Source organism: Branchiostoma belcheri, unplaced genomic scaffold (assembly GCF_001625305.1).
Source record: "Branchiostoma belcheri isolate BF01 breed outbred unplaced genomic scaffold, Haploidv18h27 scaffold170, whole genome shotgun sequence".
Taxonomy (NCBI): domain Eukaryota; kingdom Metazoa; phylum Chordata; class Leptocardii; order Amphioxiformes; family Branchiostomatidae; genus Branchiostoma; species Branchiostoma belcheri.
The window spans coordinates 103,428-119,596 of NW_017803158.1; the positions used below are offsets into that span (position 1 = coordinate 103,428).

General features: G+C 41.8%; 2 protein-coding genes and 1 pseudogene across 2 annotated transcripts in view; all 3 read left to right on the forward strand.

The window, feature by feature from the left end:
• The window catches only part of LOC109466866, a 6,711-nt pseudogene extending 2,665 nt beyond the window's left edge, over positions 1–4,046 (forward strand).
• A 4,542-nt stretch (positions 4,047–8,588) lies between these two features.
• LOC109466867 (ankyrin repeat domain-containing protein 65-like) lies at positions 8,589–14,180 on the forward strand. Its single transcript, XM_019764726.1, has 8 exons — positions 8,589–8,627; positions 9,339–9,425; positions 9,846–9,953; positions 12,103–12,201; positions 13,156–13,254; positions 13,390–13,488; positions 13,631–13,735; positions 14,055–14,180. Exons 1-8 carry the CDS (start codon positions 8,589–8,591, stop codon positions 14,178–14,180), a joined length of 762 nt encoding a protein of 253 aa, XP_019620285.1.
• A 593-nt stretch (positions 14,181–14,773) lies between these two features.
• The window catches only part of LOC109466868 (p53-induced death domain-containing protein 1-like), a 3,605-nt gene continuing 2,209 nt past the window's right edge, over positions 14,774–16,169 (forward strand). The window contains exons 1-3 of the mRNA XM_019764727.1: positions 14,774–15,079; positions 15,237–15,419; positions 15,632–15,942. Coding sequence (XP_019620286.1) covers positions 14,774–15,079; positions 15,237–15,419; positions 15,632–15,942 — 800 coding nt within the window. The remainder of the gene's footprint in view (positions 15,080–15,236; positions 15,420–15,631; positions 15,943–16,169) is intronic.

Below are 16,169 nucleotides of genomic sequence, written 5' to 3' on the forward strand. Positions count from 1 at the left end.
TTAATTTTAATTTTAATAGTGTTTATCAGGATGATGGCGACAGACTTTTCTTCCCATGTAATGTCATCTCTGTTCCTGCTGTTACAGTTTAGAAAAACGCCGCTCCACAGTGCAGCTGCAGGAGGACATGTTGGTGTTGCTGAACTCCTCCTGAAGGCTGGAGCACGGGTGGACAGGGGTCAGGTAAGGGTTGATACTTACCACAGGTGATGGACATGTTTGATTGTTTGACTTAATCAACGCATATTTCATGTTTATTAGGGTAATGGAGACAGACTTTTCTTACCATGTAATGTCATCTCTGTTCCTGCTGTTACAGAATGACGACACGCCACTTCACAATGCAGCTTCAGGAGGACATGTTGGTGTTGCTGAACTCCTCCTGAAGGCTGGAGCACAGGTGGACAGTAAGGATGAGGTAAGGGTTGATACGTACTACAGGTGATGGACATGTTTGTGTGGCTCAATAGGATAATGGGCAAGCATCTTTATTATATAAGAATAAAATCAAACATCATGTTTACTACTCTTGATTTGTGATCGACTGCCCTGGAGCCATCCGATGATGATGATGTAGATGTTTACTACCGGCATGGTCACAGGATCCGACGTGTAATGCTATATTACGCATTACTATTATTATACAGTATTGATTTTTTATTGCTAACCTTAGTCCAATATATGACATAAGATAATATATTAGTACTTGTAATATTCACATTTATCTACAGATCGAGAAAACAAGATTTCTGAACAAAAATTGTACAAACGTATACTGATATGTCTTGAAAAATGTCGCAGTCTCAAAGGGACAATAAAAGGTCTAACGCCTATTTTTCAATAAATGGGATTTAGGTACGAAGAAGACTTAGGTGCATATTTGCATGTAGAGGACAGAAGCCGGTGTGTTAAGCCAATGGGCGGTTGTACCGGCTATACAGATACAGATTCTGAAGTTCTTTTATATGTGGCTTACAGTGACAGCAATGTACATGTATATTTTCATTCTACTAATACAATGGTATTTACATACGAACAGCAAATTCTCTTTTCCTCGGCAGTCATTTCTGTATTCTATTTCCTGAAATTATCTAAATCTGTTTTAAAATGACATTGAATGAGTTGGTTTAATGGCTGCTGTTTTCTGTGTAGGACGGCGAGACTCCTGAGGACATAGCGGCAAGTACAGACGCTACAGGCTGGTACGATGAAGACCACGTCCTGGAGGGAAGGAAGAAGATTCTCGAGCTTTTTGCAGCAGTAAAAGCCGGCCGGTAGGTAAACTCTAGTTCTGCACTAACATATCAACAAGTATTCGGAGATCCCATACCTCCATGAAATATATGAGTTTTTGTAAATGTATTTTATTGGTCTCATAAGGTCGTAATTAGCATAATCTAGTTTAATTTATGGTTTCCTAAATTCAAATGAAAATATTTTTCTTGTCAAATTCCTCTCCTTTGTCATACTTCATTTCAACATGTCCTCATTAATTATGCAAATGACCTCTACATTAACATACTATTATTAACTCATTAAAACTGTATAAGGTAATTCTACAGACACATTCCTTTTTATGCAAGATGTATGATGGAATGTCACGTTCTCTCCCAGCCCTTTCACTTACAAGCTAAAAGTGGGTCCAGAAGGAGGTGACCTGAAAACCCCATTTTGTGCCGTCTCCGTACCACGTGAGGCCGTTACCATGGAAACAGAAATAACCTGTCAGGTCATCGACCCCAATGACGTCACTCTCCCCCTGAAGGATGGAGAGATGTTAGTGAGTGACGTCATAGAGCTAGGTCCGCACGGGACAACCTTCCGCAAACCTGTCACTGTGCAGATGCAGTACAACAGCAAGTCGTCAAGTGGCGCTACGGAAGCTGTCGTGTGGGTCACTTAGGACAGATCACAATGGGAGGAACTTGAAACCAGTAGAAAAGTACGTGGACAAACATGAAATTCCTCACGAAAACAAAACTTAATACTTACATATTTTCATAGGAAATTGTGTTTTCCAAATAGATAATGAAAGGACCCACCCTATCCCATTTCAGGGTGAAGACAGAGTCGCAGTATCAGTGGACCACTTCTCCATCTTTGCCGTCATCAGTCAACCTAAACAGGACAAGTTTACTGTGCCTACAGAAGGGTTTATGCTGACGTCATCAACGCAGCCTGCGGTACAGATCAGCTTCCCGGAACAGGCTGTGACCAAGGAGACACAAGTCACAGTACAGGTCAGGGTTGCATTCATTGGAATCCCGGCGTTATCGAGCACATGTACGATGTCATTGATAAATAGACTAAACAGTGTTGGGCTTATATTGCCCTTTCTTGCTTAAAAAAGGTGGCAATAGACCAGACGAGGTTTTTACGCACGTCTGAGGTTTGTTGTACATATATTTGATCAGCTTATAACTTGAAGTTCCCCCCATCCCTGAATTCAGAAGTTTGTAGTAGAGACTCTTCAGGTCAAACGGAGTCAAATGCCTTTTCGAAATCGACAAATCGCCTCTTACGCGGCACAGTTCCCGCACGGGAAACTCTTCACCTCCCGTCCCGTGGCTTTCCATACCCCAGCTTAGCTCATTTTCACCATCTTACAGTTATATCAGTAAGTTGTCAAGTATACCTTGGTGAGTTACGTTTGATTGCAGCATAGTCAATAAATATGTGCCTAATAATGAATGATATGATAAGCATATATTTATTAATGTATGGTTATGTGATACAGGTGAGAAAACACTACAGCGTTGATTTGAAAACCACTAAAGACAACCTATTCAATTTTGGTGGTCATTGCCAAAGGCTTGGTGGATGTTAGATATCATATCATCATGGAAACATTCTGCCAATTTCTCCTATCACCCACCGAATAATTGATATAAATTATAACACAGTGTTTCATTTCAACTCTAGGTGCAAGAGGTTCCACAAAAAGCAGTTGATGACATCAAGGCAAAGGATGAGTCTTTCGGCAACCTTGTTGGCACCAGCCCGATTGTCAATGTCGCCACTGAGTCAAAATCCGACGTCCGCATCCACAAACCGGTCACAGTGCGAGTCCCACATCCACAACACTACATGGACATCCAACATGAGGGGCCCACCAAACTGAGGGTGATGTCATGTGAGGAGGGAACAGAAGACTGGATGGACGTGACAGACAACGTTACTATCAACCGGGTTGCAGAGGATTTTGTGGAGTTTGAAGTCACTCACTTCACCAGGTATTGTAAGCACATTCACACTATAAACGCCATGAACAAAGAAGAGATCGTTTTATTTTATATCCTAGGCATGAAACAGTTTTGTATATCAGTAAAATACTCTGGAGACGTTCCATTAATGTTTTCAAACTAGTTTTAATTTGCCAGTGCGTTCCTTTTTTACTAATAGGTTGAGATGCTATCTTTAAAATATGTTCATATCTCATCCCCAGTTTTATTATAATCCTTGTCGAAGACAACCTCGGCAGCACAGAAACGCTAGGGCCAATCTTGTTAAAAGTCTGTGAGTGGCTTCAACGGCGTCCCGTACAGTTTATCCTACTGCAGCGAGAGGACAACGCAAACGAATTCGTTGTAGAGTGCACTATTGGTGCTAGTGCAGAAGAGAGGCGCTATAAGCTGATGAAAGAGGGTTATAAGGCTCCGTTACCTTCTGGCACAGTGTATCTATTCGAAGGACAACAAGTAGAAATACGCATCCAAGGTAACGTGGCACCATTCGGCATGGAGAACAAGAGGGAGCAACAAATGACCTTCCACAGTCAGAACTACAACCGCCTTCATATGCAGGTCATGGCTTTAAAGGATGTCCAGCAGAAGGGTTTAGATGGTCGAGGATATGTTGAATTCCATGCTCTACCACGCGTCGAAGTTGAAAGACAGAAAGTTGAAAGCGACATAACAACGCTGAAAAGGTCAGCTCGTAAGGCAAGGGGGCAGAGAGAGCCGAAGTCAACATTCATTTGCCAGTTGCCAATGTGTGTGCCATATGGGAGTCCAGAAGAGGTAAAACATTATTCGTGTATTTGGTAGTAATTAACAAGGGGCCTGTCTCGAATATACAAGACACACATGAAATAACAATAAACGGCAATTTCTTGAAACGATATATTGACGCTAACGTAGTTATTGCACAGAATACTTTGTAATATATCTCCACACATTTTAATTTCTGGAACTTTTAAAACACTGAACTATAGCATGTCATTCAAGTAGCAGTAAAAGTATCATTAGCAAGACGTCAAAATGTCAAACATTGAATAAAATGTTTCATTTGCAGACTTTGGGCGGTGCGGACAGGGCAACTTTGCATGAATTGCAAGGTAAAAAGACAATTATCCATTTTACGGCGACAAAACATGTAGCTTTTTTCCAATGCACTTACGGTATGCTTATTTGAACCCATGTAAAAGCCAGAAACTTCTACAAGGGTAGGTGCCTCCCCCGTCCATACAAAGATATGCACTGTGTGTTTCATATCATCTTACAGGCGTTGAGAAGTATTTCTACTTCACCAAGGAAGAAGTGAGCACAGGCTGGGTGGATTTGGCCTACAATCTTGGAATCAAATGGGCCGACATCCAAAACATCGCCGGCAGAAGTCTCGACGACAAGTCCCGCTGCATGGACATGCTGCAGGAATGGAAGAAGAAGAAGGGAGACGCCGCTACCATAGAGGTCCTGATGGAGGCTCTGTCAAAGGCAGAGCTGCAGAGCGTCGTGGATGGTTTGGAGACCAAATTCCCAGATATCGGTAGGTTCTTATAATCAAAGAGTTCTATAGTCATTGCTTGTTGCATCTCAGGCGAGAAATATATTCTCCACCAAACTGCATTGTGGGCTGATGAAATAGTGGAAATCGACCACAAAACGAAGTTAGCATTGCCCTCTATTGCCGACCAACTCCCCTGGCCAGCTAACTTCTTTTAGGCCGATTTCTAGTATTTATTCAGCCTACAAAGGAGTCTGATGGAAACTACAAGAAGTGAACTAAGAATTCAAACGGATCAGTAGAAAGAAACAATTTCTTTTCTCTGTGTGCCACACTTTGTACTACCCAATTTGTCTTGGGAAGTTCAGTTTTGCTTCCCTTGCCCCTATTGAGAAATGGGCAGGGCTAAGGGAGGAGTCAATTTTAATTCATCATAACAGTAACTACTGTGCTGTAAAAAGTTACTTAGTAACAACTTACAGTTACTGAGTGTCTGTTAAAGTTATGCCAAATACTAAATACGCCACTTGAGTTTTTCTGCATTTTTGTATCATTTTTGGCGTGTCTAATACTCATGTTCAGTTTGCTCTTTGTTTTTCTTTTGCAGTAGCGAAGAAACCATGAGCCACGGTGACACGTGAAGGTTCAGTGAGTGAAACCTACAAGATCTGACAACAGCATCTGTAGAATTATATGATATGCTAAAATGATATTATAACTATGATGATGATGATAACAAATAACATAAATCAGCAAATGGAAATTTTAGTTTCAACATATTACTTAGTAAAGGAATGGAAAAGAGGAAAATGCAATATTATAATCAAAATCTTGTACATATAGTAAATGATATCATTGATTTAAAATGATGATAAGTGCTTATTACAAACACATAGTGTCATGAAATATATAGCAATCTAATATGAGACTTACTTTTACTAAGCATACAACTTCAACGTTGCTGGGGAATGAGATTATGTGGTGTTTGAAATAAGTTTTAAAAGATAACCATGAATGTTAAAATAGGATGTAGGTCTAGGACAGATTAATCCAGTGCGTCAGATATTCTTATATTTTACTCTCATTTTGGTAATAATCTAACTAAGGGCAATTTGGACACTTTGTACTTCAGTTTGGTGTGAAATTGGAAATTTAGACATATACAGCAGTCAACTATATCTAGCCTTAGAAAATTATTAACTTAAAAAATTTCAATGAAACGTCAATGTTTAATGTCAATGTTTGAATTGGCAATGGCCTATGTATATGTATAACGTAATTTGAAATCAATTATAGCTACAATTGAGTGTATTTGGAATTTTCGTTCTTAACTATGAGCAGTATAAGACATTACAAAACCTAATCCAGCTGCAACAGCTTTGAGTGGAGGGTGTGTTGGAATGACAGCCTGTTTTCGTGTAACCTTTTTTTTTCTTGTTTTAAAGCCAGATATTAATACATTGTATTTAAGGAAATGCATTAAATATTTGCATGAATCGCAGCTTGTCTGATTAATGTATAACCACACATTAGCACACAAACATATATACATTGCTGCAACCACACCTGTCCTTGGTGCTGAACTCCTGCCACAGAGATGTTCCACGTACATACAAAATAGTTATATAGTATAGTACTTTTTTCTTCCCAAATAAAGCTTATTCCACAAGATAAGTACATAAAGCAATGGTTTTTCAAACAAATAGCTTCAACAAAAATATACTGCAAAGTCGACAGGCCAACATTGATCTACATTACATTCTTTGGCAGGCCAACATGGACATACAGTACATCGCGAATGTGTATGCCTGTATCATGTACATCTTACATGATGAAGAGTGGGAAAGCAATGAGTGGGTTGTTGAGGAAAACAGAAAGCAAAGTTGGCAGTCGGTTGTTGAGTAAAACAGCTAAAGAGACAGCAAAGTTGGCAGGCCAACACGGACCTACAGTGCGTCGCAATTGTTTATGCCTGTATCATGTACGTAACATGTTACATGATTAAGAGTGAGAAAGCAATAAGTGTGGTTTTAGGAAAGCATCTTTGGCAGGTCAACATGTATCTACAGTTCTTCGTGAATGCCTGTATCATGTAGATTACATCTCACATGGTGAAGACTGCAATAAGTAGGTTATTGAGAAAATCAGCTAAAGAGACAACAAAACATGGACCTACAGTACATCACGAACGTTTACGCCTGTATCATGTACGTTACATCTTACATGTACATGAGGAAGAGTGAGAAATTATGAGTGAGTTGTTGAGGGAAGCAGAAAGCAAAGTTGGCAGGCCAACATGGACCTACAGTACATCATGGACGTGTATATGCTTGTATTATGTACGTAACGTGTTACATGATGAAGAGTGAGAGAAAAATAAGTGTGTTTAGGAAATCAGCTTTGGCAGGCCAACATGGACATACAGTTCATCAGTTCATCATGAATGCCTGTATCATGTAGATTACATCTCACATGGTGAAGACTGAGAGAGCAATGAGTGAGTTGTTGAGAAAATCAGCTAAAGAGACAACAAAACATGGACATACGGTACATCACGGACATTTATGCCTGTGTCATGTACGTAACATGTTACATGGTAAAGAGTGAGAGAGCAATGAATGAGTTGTTGAGGAAAACAGCTAAAGAGGCAGCAAATTGAGACTTTAAGTGATTGAGCTGTTTAGTGATTGTACAACTGTGTGGCCTAAGGGCTACAGGGCTAAGGGCTATACACCCACGTGTGGGGGCAATTCGAAGATCTTAACTTGGCTTTTATTCTTGTTGATTTTTTTCACTATTTCTAGTATTTCACAGAGCAGCCAGAAGGCTGCAGCACGATGCCGTGTTACTACTGGACGACATGCGCAGTTTACCGCACAGACGACAGCGGCTGCGCAATCTGCTATCCTCCATGTTCCGGTAGGCGGCGCTTTTTGATAGTCTACCAGGGTCCTTTGGCTCCACGAAAAATGGTCAAATGTCCTGAATAATTTCAAGTCATGCAACCAATAGTTATAAATGTGTAACTTGTAAGCAATCGTTTTTAATCAAGCTTCTTTTCAGATAAAGTTGATAGGAAAGTTAAAAATTAAGTATAAAAAGTTGTTCTATGACGGATATTCAAATAATGTTATTGTCGTAAACAAGCACGATTGTGTCCGCTGAGTTAAAAAAAAAAAACATTTTTTCGTTTCTTACAGATGGTTCTATGCCAGGCATCATCATCGGCTGAAGTTCCGCTGTCTGCTTGTCTGAATCAGAGCCCACCCCTTGACTACTGGAGGCAGCAGCGCTCTGCGTTCAATAAACGATTCATGAGCCTTTGAGATACAGTGTGCCTCGTGTGATGATTAAACATGTACGGAAACTGTAACAAAGAATTTAGTAACATAATTGTACCTTCATGCTGTTTAATGTTATTGGGGTAATGGTACATGCTATTTGATGGAAAGGTTATTACTTTAAAACCCCTCAGAAGATAATGTTTTTCTAATCAGTCCTTTGAAGAGGTTCTAAAAAATTATGAAAGACATTAACGGGTAGCATTGGAAGACAAAGAAAAGTCATATGTACCCATGTTTGTATTGCTTTCAAATGGTAGCATGGTATGTAAAATGGCCGAAAAAATGATGTAGGCATTTAACCTCACCATTATGAATAACATGGCAAATTAATGGTGAATGGTACTGTCCAGATTACGTCATGTTAAGGTTATAGTCCAATCGATCAAAATGGCGGACAGGTAGGCGGAAACTTTACCCCACCGTTACAGACCCGACCAAAGAACGTTAGAATTTCCTGTACTTCGAATTTGCGAAACGTACGACGCGAAACTTTCGAGAGAAGGGTACAAGTGAAGCAAGATGTCCAGGCGGGAGAGGAAAAAGAGGGAGCGGGAGCAGGTACCTTGCGTTGTGTTGTAGAATTCCAATGTAGTGGTCAATCTTGCATTATTGGTTGGCTGTGGCCACGTAGGGCTAAGAAACTTTAGTTAGTTGGTGGGAATTGTAGTATAACAGATACCCTGGTAGATGTGTGATAATTGAATGGACATCTGAGCTGATTCCCTACCTGAACATGAGCATATCAGCAAATAACAATATCATAACAACGATTTGGGTGTATAGTACGTGGCGCAGTAAGTGGCCCAGCGTAGACGTCTGTGGACTTTGAACGTCGGTTGCTGATGTTTCTCTTAATGTTTACCTGGTAACCATATCGCACCTGATAAGCTGTAATAGATCTAACTGTACGCTGTTCAAATAAGATATATTGACGAAGACGTCTGGATACCTAGATTGCTATTTAATTTATGTAGAGCAACCACTTCCAAAAGTCCATTGCGTAGTTTAAACGATGTAAAATTCCGTTGTTTCCTCTCCTTTGTGGCTGACGAAAGTTTGCACAATCATGCGTACATTAAGATCCTTGTTATCATTACGTTTAGGGAATTACTCAAGATAATACCAGTGACCCCATACCCATAGTATAAAAGTATAAAATGATATCAAATACACTTGATACTTGTAGAAGGGTGAATTGTGATATTTCTTTTTTTCTACCTCCGTGTTGTTTTCTTGCTGTATTATGATGATGAATGCCGCTTTCTTCAGGCACTCCGTGTTGCAGCTCTTGTAGGAGATGAAGAGGAGGTGAAGGAGCTGCTCCGACAGGGAGTGGATGTCAACTGTACCGACGTGGTGAGTAGGGAGGAACCACAACATTTTTACCACAACCCTGTTTGATCACAGGCGAGGTTAAGGGGCGGAGCGAGGTCGTCCCTCGGGTTGGTTGTGGGTTCAGATATACGAAGTTACTTTTCTTTCCTCTCGATGTACATGTAAGTAATCCGGTTCACAGACGTTTCAAGACACTGTGGTGATCTTGATCTTGATGGCTGGAGCACAGAGAGACAACGGAAAAGAGACATGTTTGAATATTAAACGTCACGCATATTTAGTGTTTATCCCTCTATGGTTTTGATAGGCTCTTTTCGGACGACATAGCACAAAAAACGTCAAGTAAAATAAAATGATGTAAAGTGATAATTTTCAAAATGTTCATCAGGAAAACACATGGGTTTCTCTTACCATGTATACGTAATGCCTTTTCTGTTCCAGCTTTCACAGCTCGAAGACACGCCACTTCACCGTGCAGCTTCAGGAGGACATGTTGGTGTTGCTGAACTCCTCCTGAAGGCTGGAGCACAGGTGGACAGTAGGGATGGGGTAAGGGTTGATGCTTACTACAGGTAATGGATATGTTTGAATGTTAAATACCTGTTATAGACTGGTGTTGATTATGATGATTTCAATGGGTACAGGCGTCTCTTCCCATGTAATGTCATGATTATGCCATTGGTTTAGTAATATGACAGGAACAGGCTTTTCTGGCTTCACTGGGGAAGAGATCACAGACAAGAAGCAACAGATGGAGAGGTGGGTGGAACACTACTCCAATCTCTACTCCAGGCAAAACACTGTGTCCCCTTCAGCCCTTGACGCCATCGAATCCCTGCCGATCATGCATGAACTCGATGTTGAGACTACCTTGGACGAGCTGAGTAGAGCTATTGACAGTTTAACCACAAGAAAGGCACCCGGCAGTGATGGAATCCCGCCCGACCTACTCAAACACTGCAAGACCGTCCTACTACGCCCGCTACACGAACTTCTGTGTCAGTGTTGGAGGGAAGGTGCAGTCCCACAGGACATGAGGGACTCAAAGATTGTCACCCTCTATAAAAACAAGGGGGAGAGGAGTGACTGCAACAATTACCGGGGCATCTCACTGCTCAGCGTTGTTGGCAAAGTGTATGCGAAAGTCATCCTGACCCGCCTACACGGACTCGCTGAGCGCGTCTACCCTGAGTCCCAGGGCGGATTTCGCGCTAACAGATCAACAATCGACATGATTTTTTCTCTCCGTCAACTTCAAGAAAAGTGCAGAGAGCAAAACATGCCCCTGTATATAGCTTTCATTGATCTAACCAAAGCATTTGACATGGTTAGCAGGGACGGCCTCTTCAAGATCTTACCAAAGATTGGCTGTCCGCCAAAGTTACAGAGCCTCATCGAATCCTTCCACACCAACATGAAGGGGACAGTACAGTACAGCGGTAACTTATCTGAGCCGTTTGACATATGCAGCGGTGTGAAACAAGGCTGTGTTTTGGCCCCTACACTGTTCGGGATCTTCTTTGAGTTACTACTGAAGCACGCCTTTGTCACTGCAACAGAGGGAATCTACCTTCGCACAAGATCAGACGGCAAGCTCTTTAACCTTAACCGCCTTAAGGCCAAAACAAAGGTACGAGAAACTCTGATCAGAGATCTGCTCTTCGCTGACGATGCGGGGCTTGCGGCACATACAGAGCAGGGACTCCAGTCCTTGATGGATCGCTTCTCTCAGGCATGCAGGGACTTCAGCCTTATCATAAGCCTTAAAAAGACGGAAGTGATGGGGCAGAACGTGGAGGTGCCACCGGTCATCACCATTGGTGACTATCAACTGAAAGTCGTGAACCACTTCACATACCTTGGGTCAACTGCCAGCAGCAATCTCTCCCTGGACAAGGAGATAGACAGGAGGATTGGAAAGGCAGCAACTACACTCACCTGTCTCACCACTCGGGTGTGGGAAAACCCAAAACTCTCTGTGAAGACCAAGATGGCTGTGTACAATGCATGCGTCCTGAGCACACTGCTCTATGGGAGCGAAACATGGTCAACCTATGCCAAGCAGGAACTATCAACTAAACGCCTTCCACATGAGGTGTATCCGCCGTATCCTGGGCATATCATGGAAAGACAAAGTGACCAACGCTGAAGTGCTGTCCCGTGCCGGCCTACCAACCATGTTCACCCTGCTTAGGCAGCGCAGACTTCGCTGGTTAGGCCACGTCCGTCGAATGGAGGATGGTCGATTTCCCAAAGACCTTCTCTACGGAGAACTGATCTTAGGAAAGAGAAGCACCGGGCGGCCACAGCTGCGGTTCAAAGATGTCTGTAAGAGGGACTTGAAGGCTCTAGATATCAATACAGAGCACTGGGAGGACCTTGCTGATGACCGCGCTAGATGGAGATGCACACTGTCCAGGCAACTGAATACAGGAGAAGCCAGACTGATGCGCAATGCAGATGAAAGGCGAATCCGTAGGAAAGACAGTTCCAATAGAACTGAGTCAGCCTATAAGTGTGAGAACTGCGGCAGAGACTGTCACTCACGAATAGGACTGTTTAGGCATAGTAGATACTGTAGATAGATGTTAAGTAGGTTTACCATGGTCAGTATTGACCGACGGAGGCCATATATAGTAATATGACAGGAACAGGCTTTTCGTACCATGTGATTCCATCTCTGTTCCTGCTGTTACAGAATCAAAACAGGCCACTTCACAGTGCAGCTTCAGGAGGACATGTTGGTGTTGCTGAACTCCTCCTGAAGGCTGGAGCGCAGGTGGACAGAAGGGATCAGGTAAGGGTTGATGCTTACTACAGGTGATGGGCATTTTTTAGTGTTAAAGAGGCCAGTAATACTATATAATGACCCCACCCTGCAGATATAAATTCGATAACATAAACTACCAGACTTCAGTCTTGTTCTGGCAGCCGTGCAGTGTACATGGGGGAGGCCTGTCTAAGACAGTTTAGCTTGCCAAGTAAAAAATTCTCTTCAAGACACTTTAAAATGAGACACACACACATATATAAGAAGCTATATTCACGAGTATCCAGAAATATGAAGTATACTGGCTTGCCATATTCTGACCTTGGTTGACAGTTACATGCCCAGTTCTACATACAGAGCCTAAGTCCATACTGGTTTATCTGACTGCAAGTAGGCATCACATTTACAAGCCATATGTCAGACACAAAACTGCCAAAGCTAATTCAGTTGTGAGAAAGACAGATACAAGTAGACACTTTGAAAGTTTGATACAGCAAGGAAGGGTATTACATGCATATAGTAAGGGCGCCATATACATGTGCATGTATGTCATTGGATAAAACTTTGACAGGGCTGATTTGAAAGTTGGAATTTGTTCAAGATTGATTTTTCGAACTGAAAGTTGCGATTTCCTTGCTTATGTGGCTTCGTAACAAGTATCTGGGTCATTCTGCCTTTTGAAAATGTTACACTGAAAACCAGTAGATGATAAAAAATTTGAATCTTTGAAAACTGACCAGTATGCAAATGCTCCTGCCTTTGTTCTGTAGGATAGACTGTCTAGAATCTTTATGAGTTTATGGGCCAATTCACTATTCAATCTGCTGGGTAGGTCACAGTGGGAGCACTTCCTTATTGTTTTTACCCAGGGTAAAATACTGGCCGGTTTAAACGCATCTCGTGTATTTATTATGTTTATTATGACAATAGGGACCGACTTTTCTAAACATGTAATGTCACGATCTGTTCCTGCTGTTACAGTCTGGAGACTCGCCACTTCACAATGCTGCTTCAGGAGGACATGTTGGTGTTACTGAACTCCTCATGAAGGCTGGAGCGCAGGTGGACAGTAGGAATCAGGTAAGGGTTGATTCTTACTACAGGTGATGGACATATTTGAGTGTTTAACGTCAGGCATATTGAGTAGTATTTATTAGGATGATGGAGACAGACTTTTTTTACCATGTAATGCCATCTCTGTTCCTGCTGTTACAGTTTGGAAAGACGCCACTTTACAAAGCAGCTGAAAAAGGACATGTTGGTGTTGCTGAACTCCTCCTGAAGGCTGGAGCACAGGTGGACAGTAGGGATTGGGTAAGGGTTGATGCTTACTACAGGTGACGAACATTTTTTTAGTGTTAAACGCGTCTCGTATATTTATTATGCTTATTAGCGTATGACAATAGGGACCGACTTTTCTAAACATGTAATGTCATCTCTGTTCCTGCTGTTACAGTATGAATACACGGCACTTCACTTTGCAGCTTCAGGAGGATATGTTGGTGTTGTTGAACTCCTCCTGAAGGCTGGAGCACAGGTGGACAGTAGGGATAAGGTAAGGGTTGATACTTACTACAGGTGATGGACATGTTTGAGTGCTGAACGCATCTTTAGTGTTTATTAGGATAATGACAGGCTTACCATGTATTTATATATAGATGCATATTTGTATGTAGAGGTTCTATGCGGCTTACGGTGGTAGCTATTTATATTTTCATTCTACCTATAATGGCATTTACATATTTGAGTTTCAAAAACAGCATAACTCTCTCTACTTCTCCTCGGTAAGCATTTATGTATTCCATGTCCTGCGCTTATCAAAATCTTGTTTTAAGATGACCTTCAATGTGCCAGTCTAATGGCTGCGGTTTTCTGTGTAGGACGGCGAGACTCCTGAAGACATAGCGGCAAGTACAGACGTTCCACCATGGCTTGATGAAGATCGCGTCCTGGAGGGAAGGAAGAAGATTCTCGAGCTCTTAGCAGCAGAAAAGTTGACCCGGTAGGTAAAATCTTGTTTCTATTCATGTAATATCAATATTAATGGGGTCTTGTCACGAATTCTGCTCCATTTAAAATTTGTGAAGCCTAACATTCGAAGACGCCCATTTTCCCTATATTAAAAATCTTGAACAAGATTTCCACATTGTAATTATTGGTTAAAACTTCGTCGACTGTAGGCGAAGTAGGCAACCTGAGAATTCCAATAATATGTTCTAATCTTGGTAAAGCATAGCAGTTACTTCATACACACGCCATAACTTTTACTTCACTTTACTAATATTTACTAGTTTATTATTTCACGTCTAATCTGCAGAAGAGGGTTGCTTAGAATACTAGCCTAAAACAGACATAATATTAGCATGAAATTTCATCTGTGTTGGTTGATATGCTTATTGTTGGTAATAGTATATCTATATAAAACCTTTACACGTACTTTGATTCAAATATTCATGTTATGCAAGTGACACCATCATTATCCATCATACTGAGTGAAGCCACTCATTGGATTGGTAATTCTGTAGACATAGTCCTTTTTATGTGAGGTGTATAGTGGAATTTCACGTTCTCTCACAGTCCTTTCACCTACAAGCTCAAAATGGGCCCAGAAGGAGGTAACCTGAAAACCGCGCATTGCACCGTCTCTGTACCTCCTGGGGTCGTTACCATGGAAACAGAAATCACCTGTCAGGTCATCAACCCCAATGACGTCACGCTCCCCCTGAAGGACGGAGAGATGTTAGTGAGTGACATCATAGAGCTGGGTCCGCACGGGACAACCTTCCGCAAACCTGTCACTGTGCAGATGCAGTACAACAGCAAGTCGTTAGATGGCGCCAGGGAAGCTGCCGTGTGGGTCACTGAGGACAGGTCACATTGGACGAAACTCAAAACCACTAAAGAAGTACGTGGACAAACATGATTTTCATACTAAATCCTGTAGTAAAGAAATAGGCATTATAATCACATAGATTCATAGACAAACAGATGTTGGACACTAGAATGACTACTGATGCCTGATCCGGACCGTCCTCTATAACATATAATGTATTTCATTTCAGAGCAAATACAAGCTTTCCGTATCAGTGGACCACTTCTCCATCTTTGCCGTCATCAGTCAACCCAAAGAGGACCAGTGTATTGTGCCCAAAACAGGGCGCATTCTGACGTCATCAACCCAGCCTGCGGTACAAATCAGCTTCCCGGAACAGGCTGTGACCACAGAAACCCAGGTTACAATTCAGGTAAGGATTTAATGAAGTACTAGTAACTTGAAGAACCTTCGATGGCCACTGTCCTGATAGATATTACACAAACATTCCAACATTTTCTGTCGCTAAATTGTAAAGTGTAGTAAGCAGTGCAATAAAGTGATCTTCGAATGTTTACCTGGTTCATGAATCTAATATGAAAGCATCGTTAATTGATCTAACCCAGAAGGTTATTTCAATCGTAGGTACAAGAGGTTCCAACAAGAGCAGTTGAGGACATCAAGGCAAAGGATGAGTCTTTCCAGAACCTCGTTGGAACCAGCCCGATTGTCAATGTCGAGACTGTGTCGACCTCCGAAGTCCAGTTCCACAAACCGGTCACAGTGCGAGTCCCACATCCCAAACACTACATGGACATTCAACACGAGGGGCCCACCAAACTGAGGGTGATGTCATGTGAGGAGGGGACAGAAGACTGGATGGATGTGACAGACAACATTACTATCAGCCGAGTCACAGAGGAGTTTGTGGAGTTTGAAGTCACTCATTTTACCAGGTAATGTCATGATTATGGTCACTAAATACAGAGAACGTCAAATTACGAGATAAAAAATCTACCAGTATGCCTTTGTCACTGAAGCCTGTTCCTTAAAACGTTGTCCTGTATGTCTCATTTCCAGATGGATTGTAATGAGTCTTGTGGACCACTACGGTAATGAAGAAGTGCTGGGACCCTTCCTCTCAAGTCTTTGCAAATGGCTTCAACAAAGCCCAGTGCAGTTC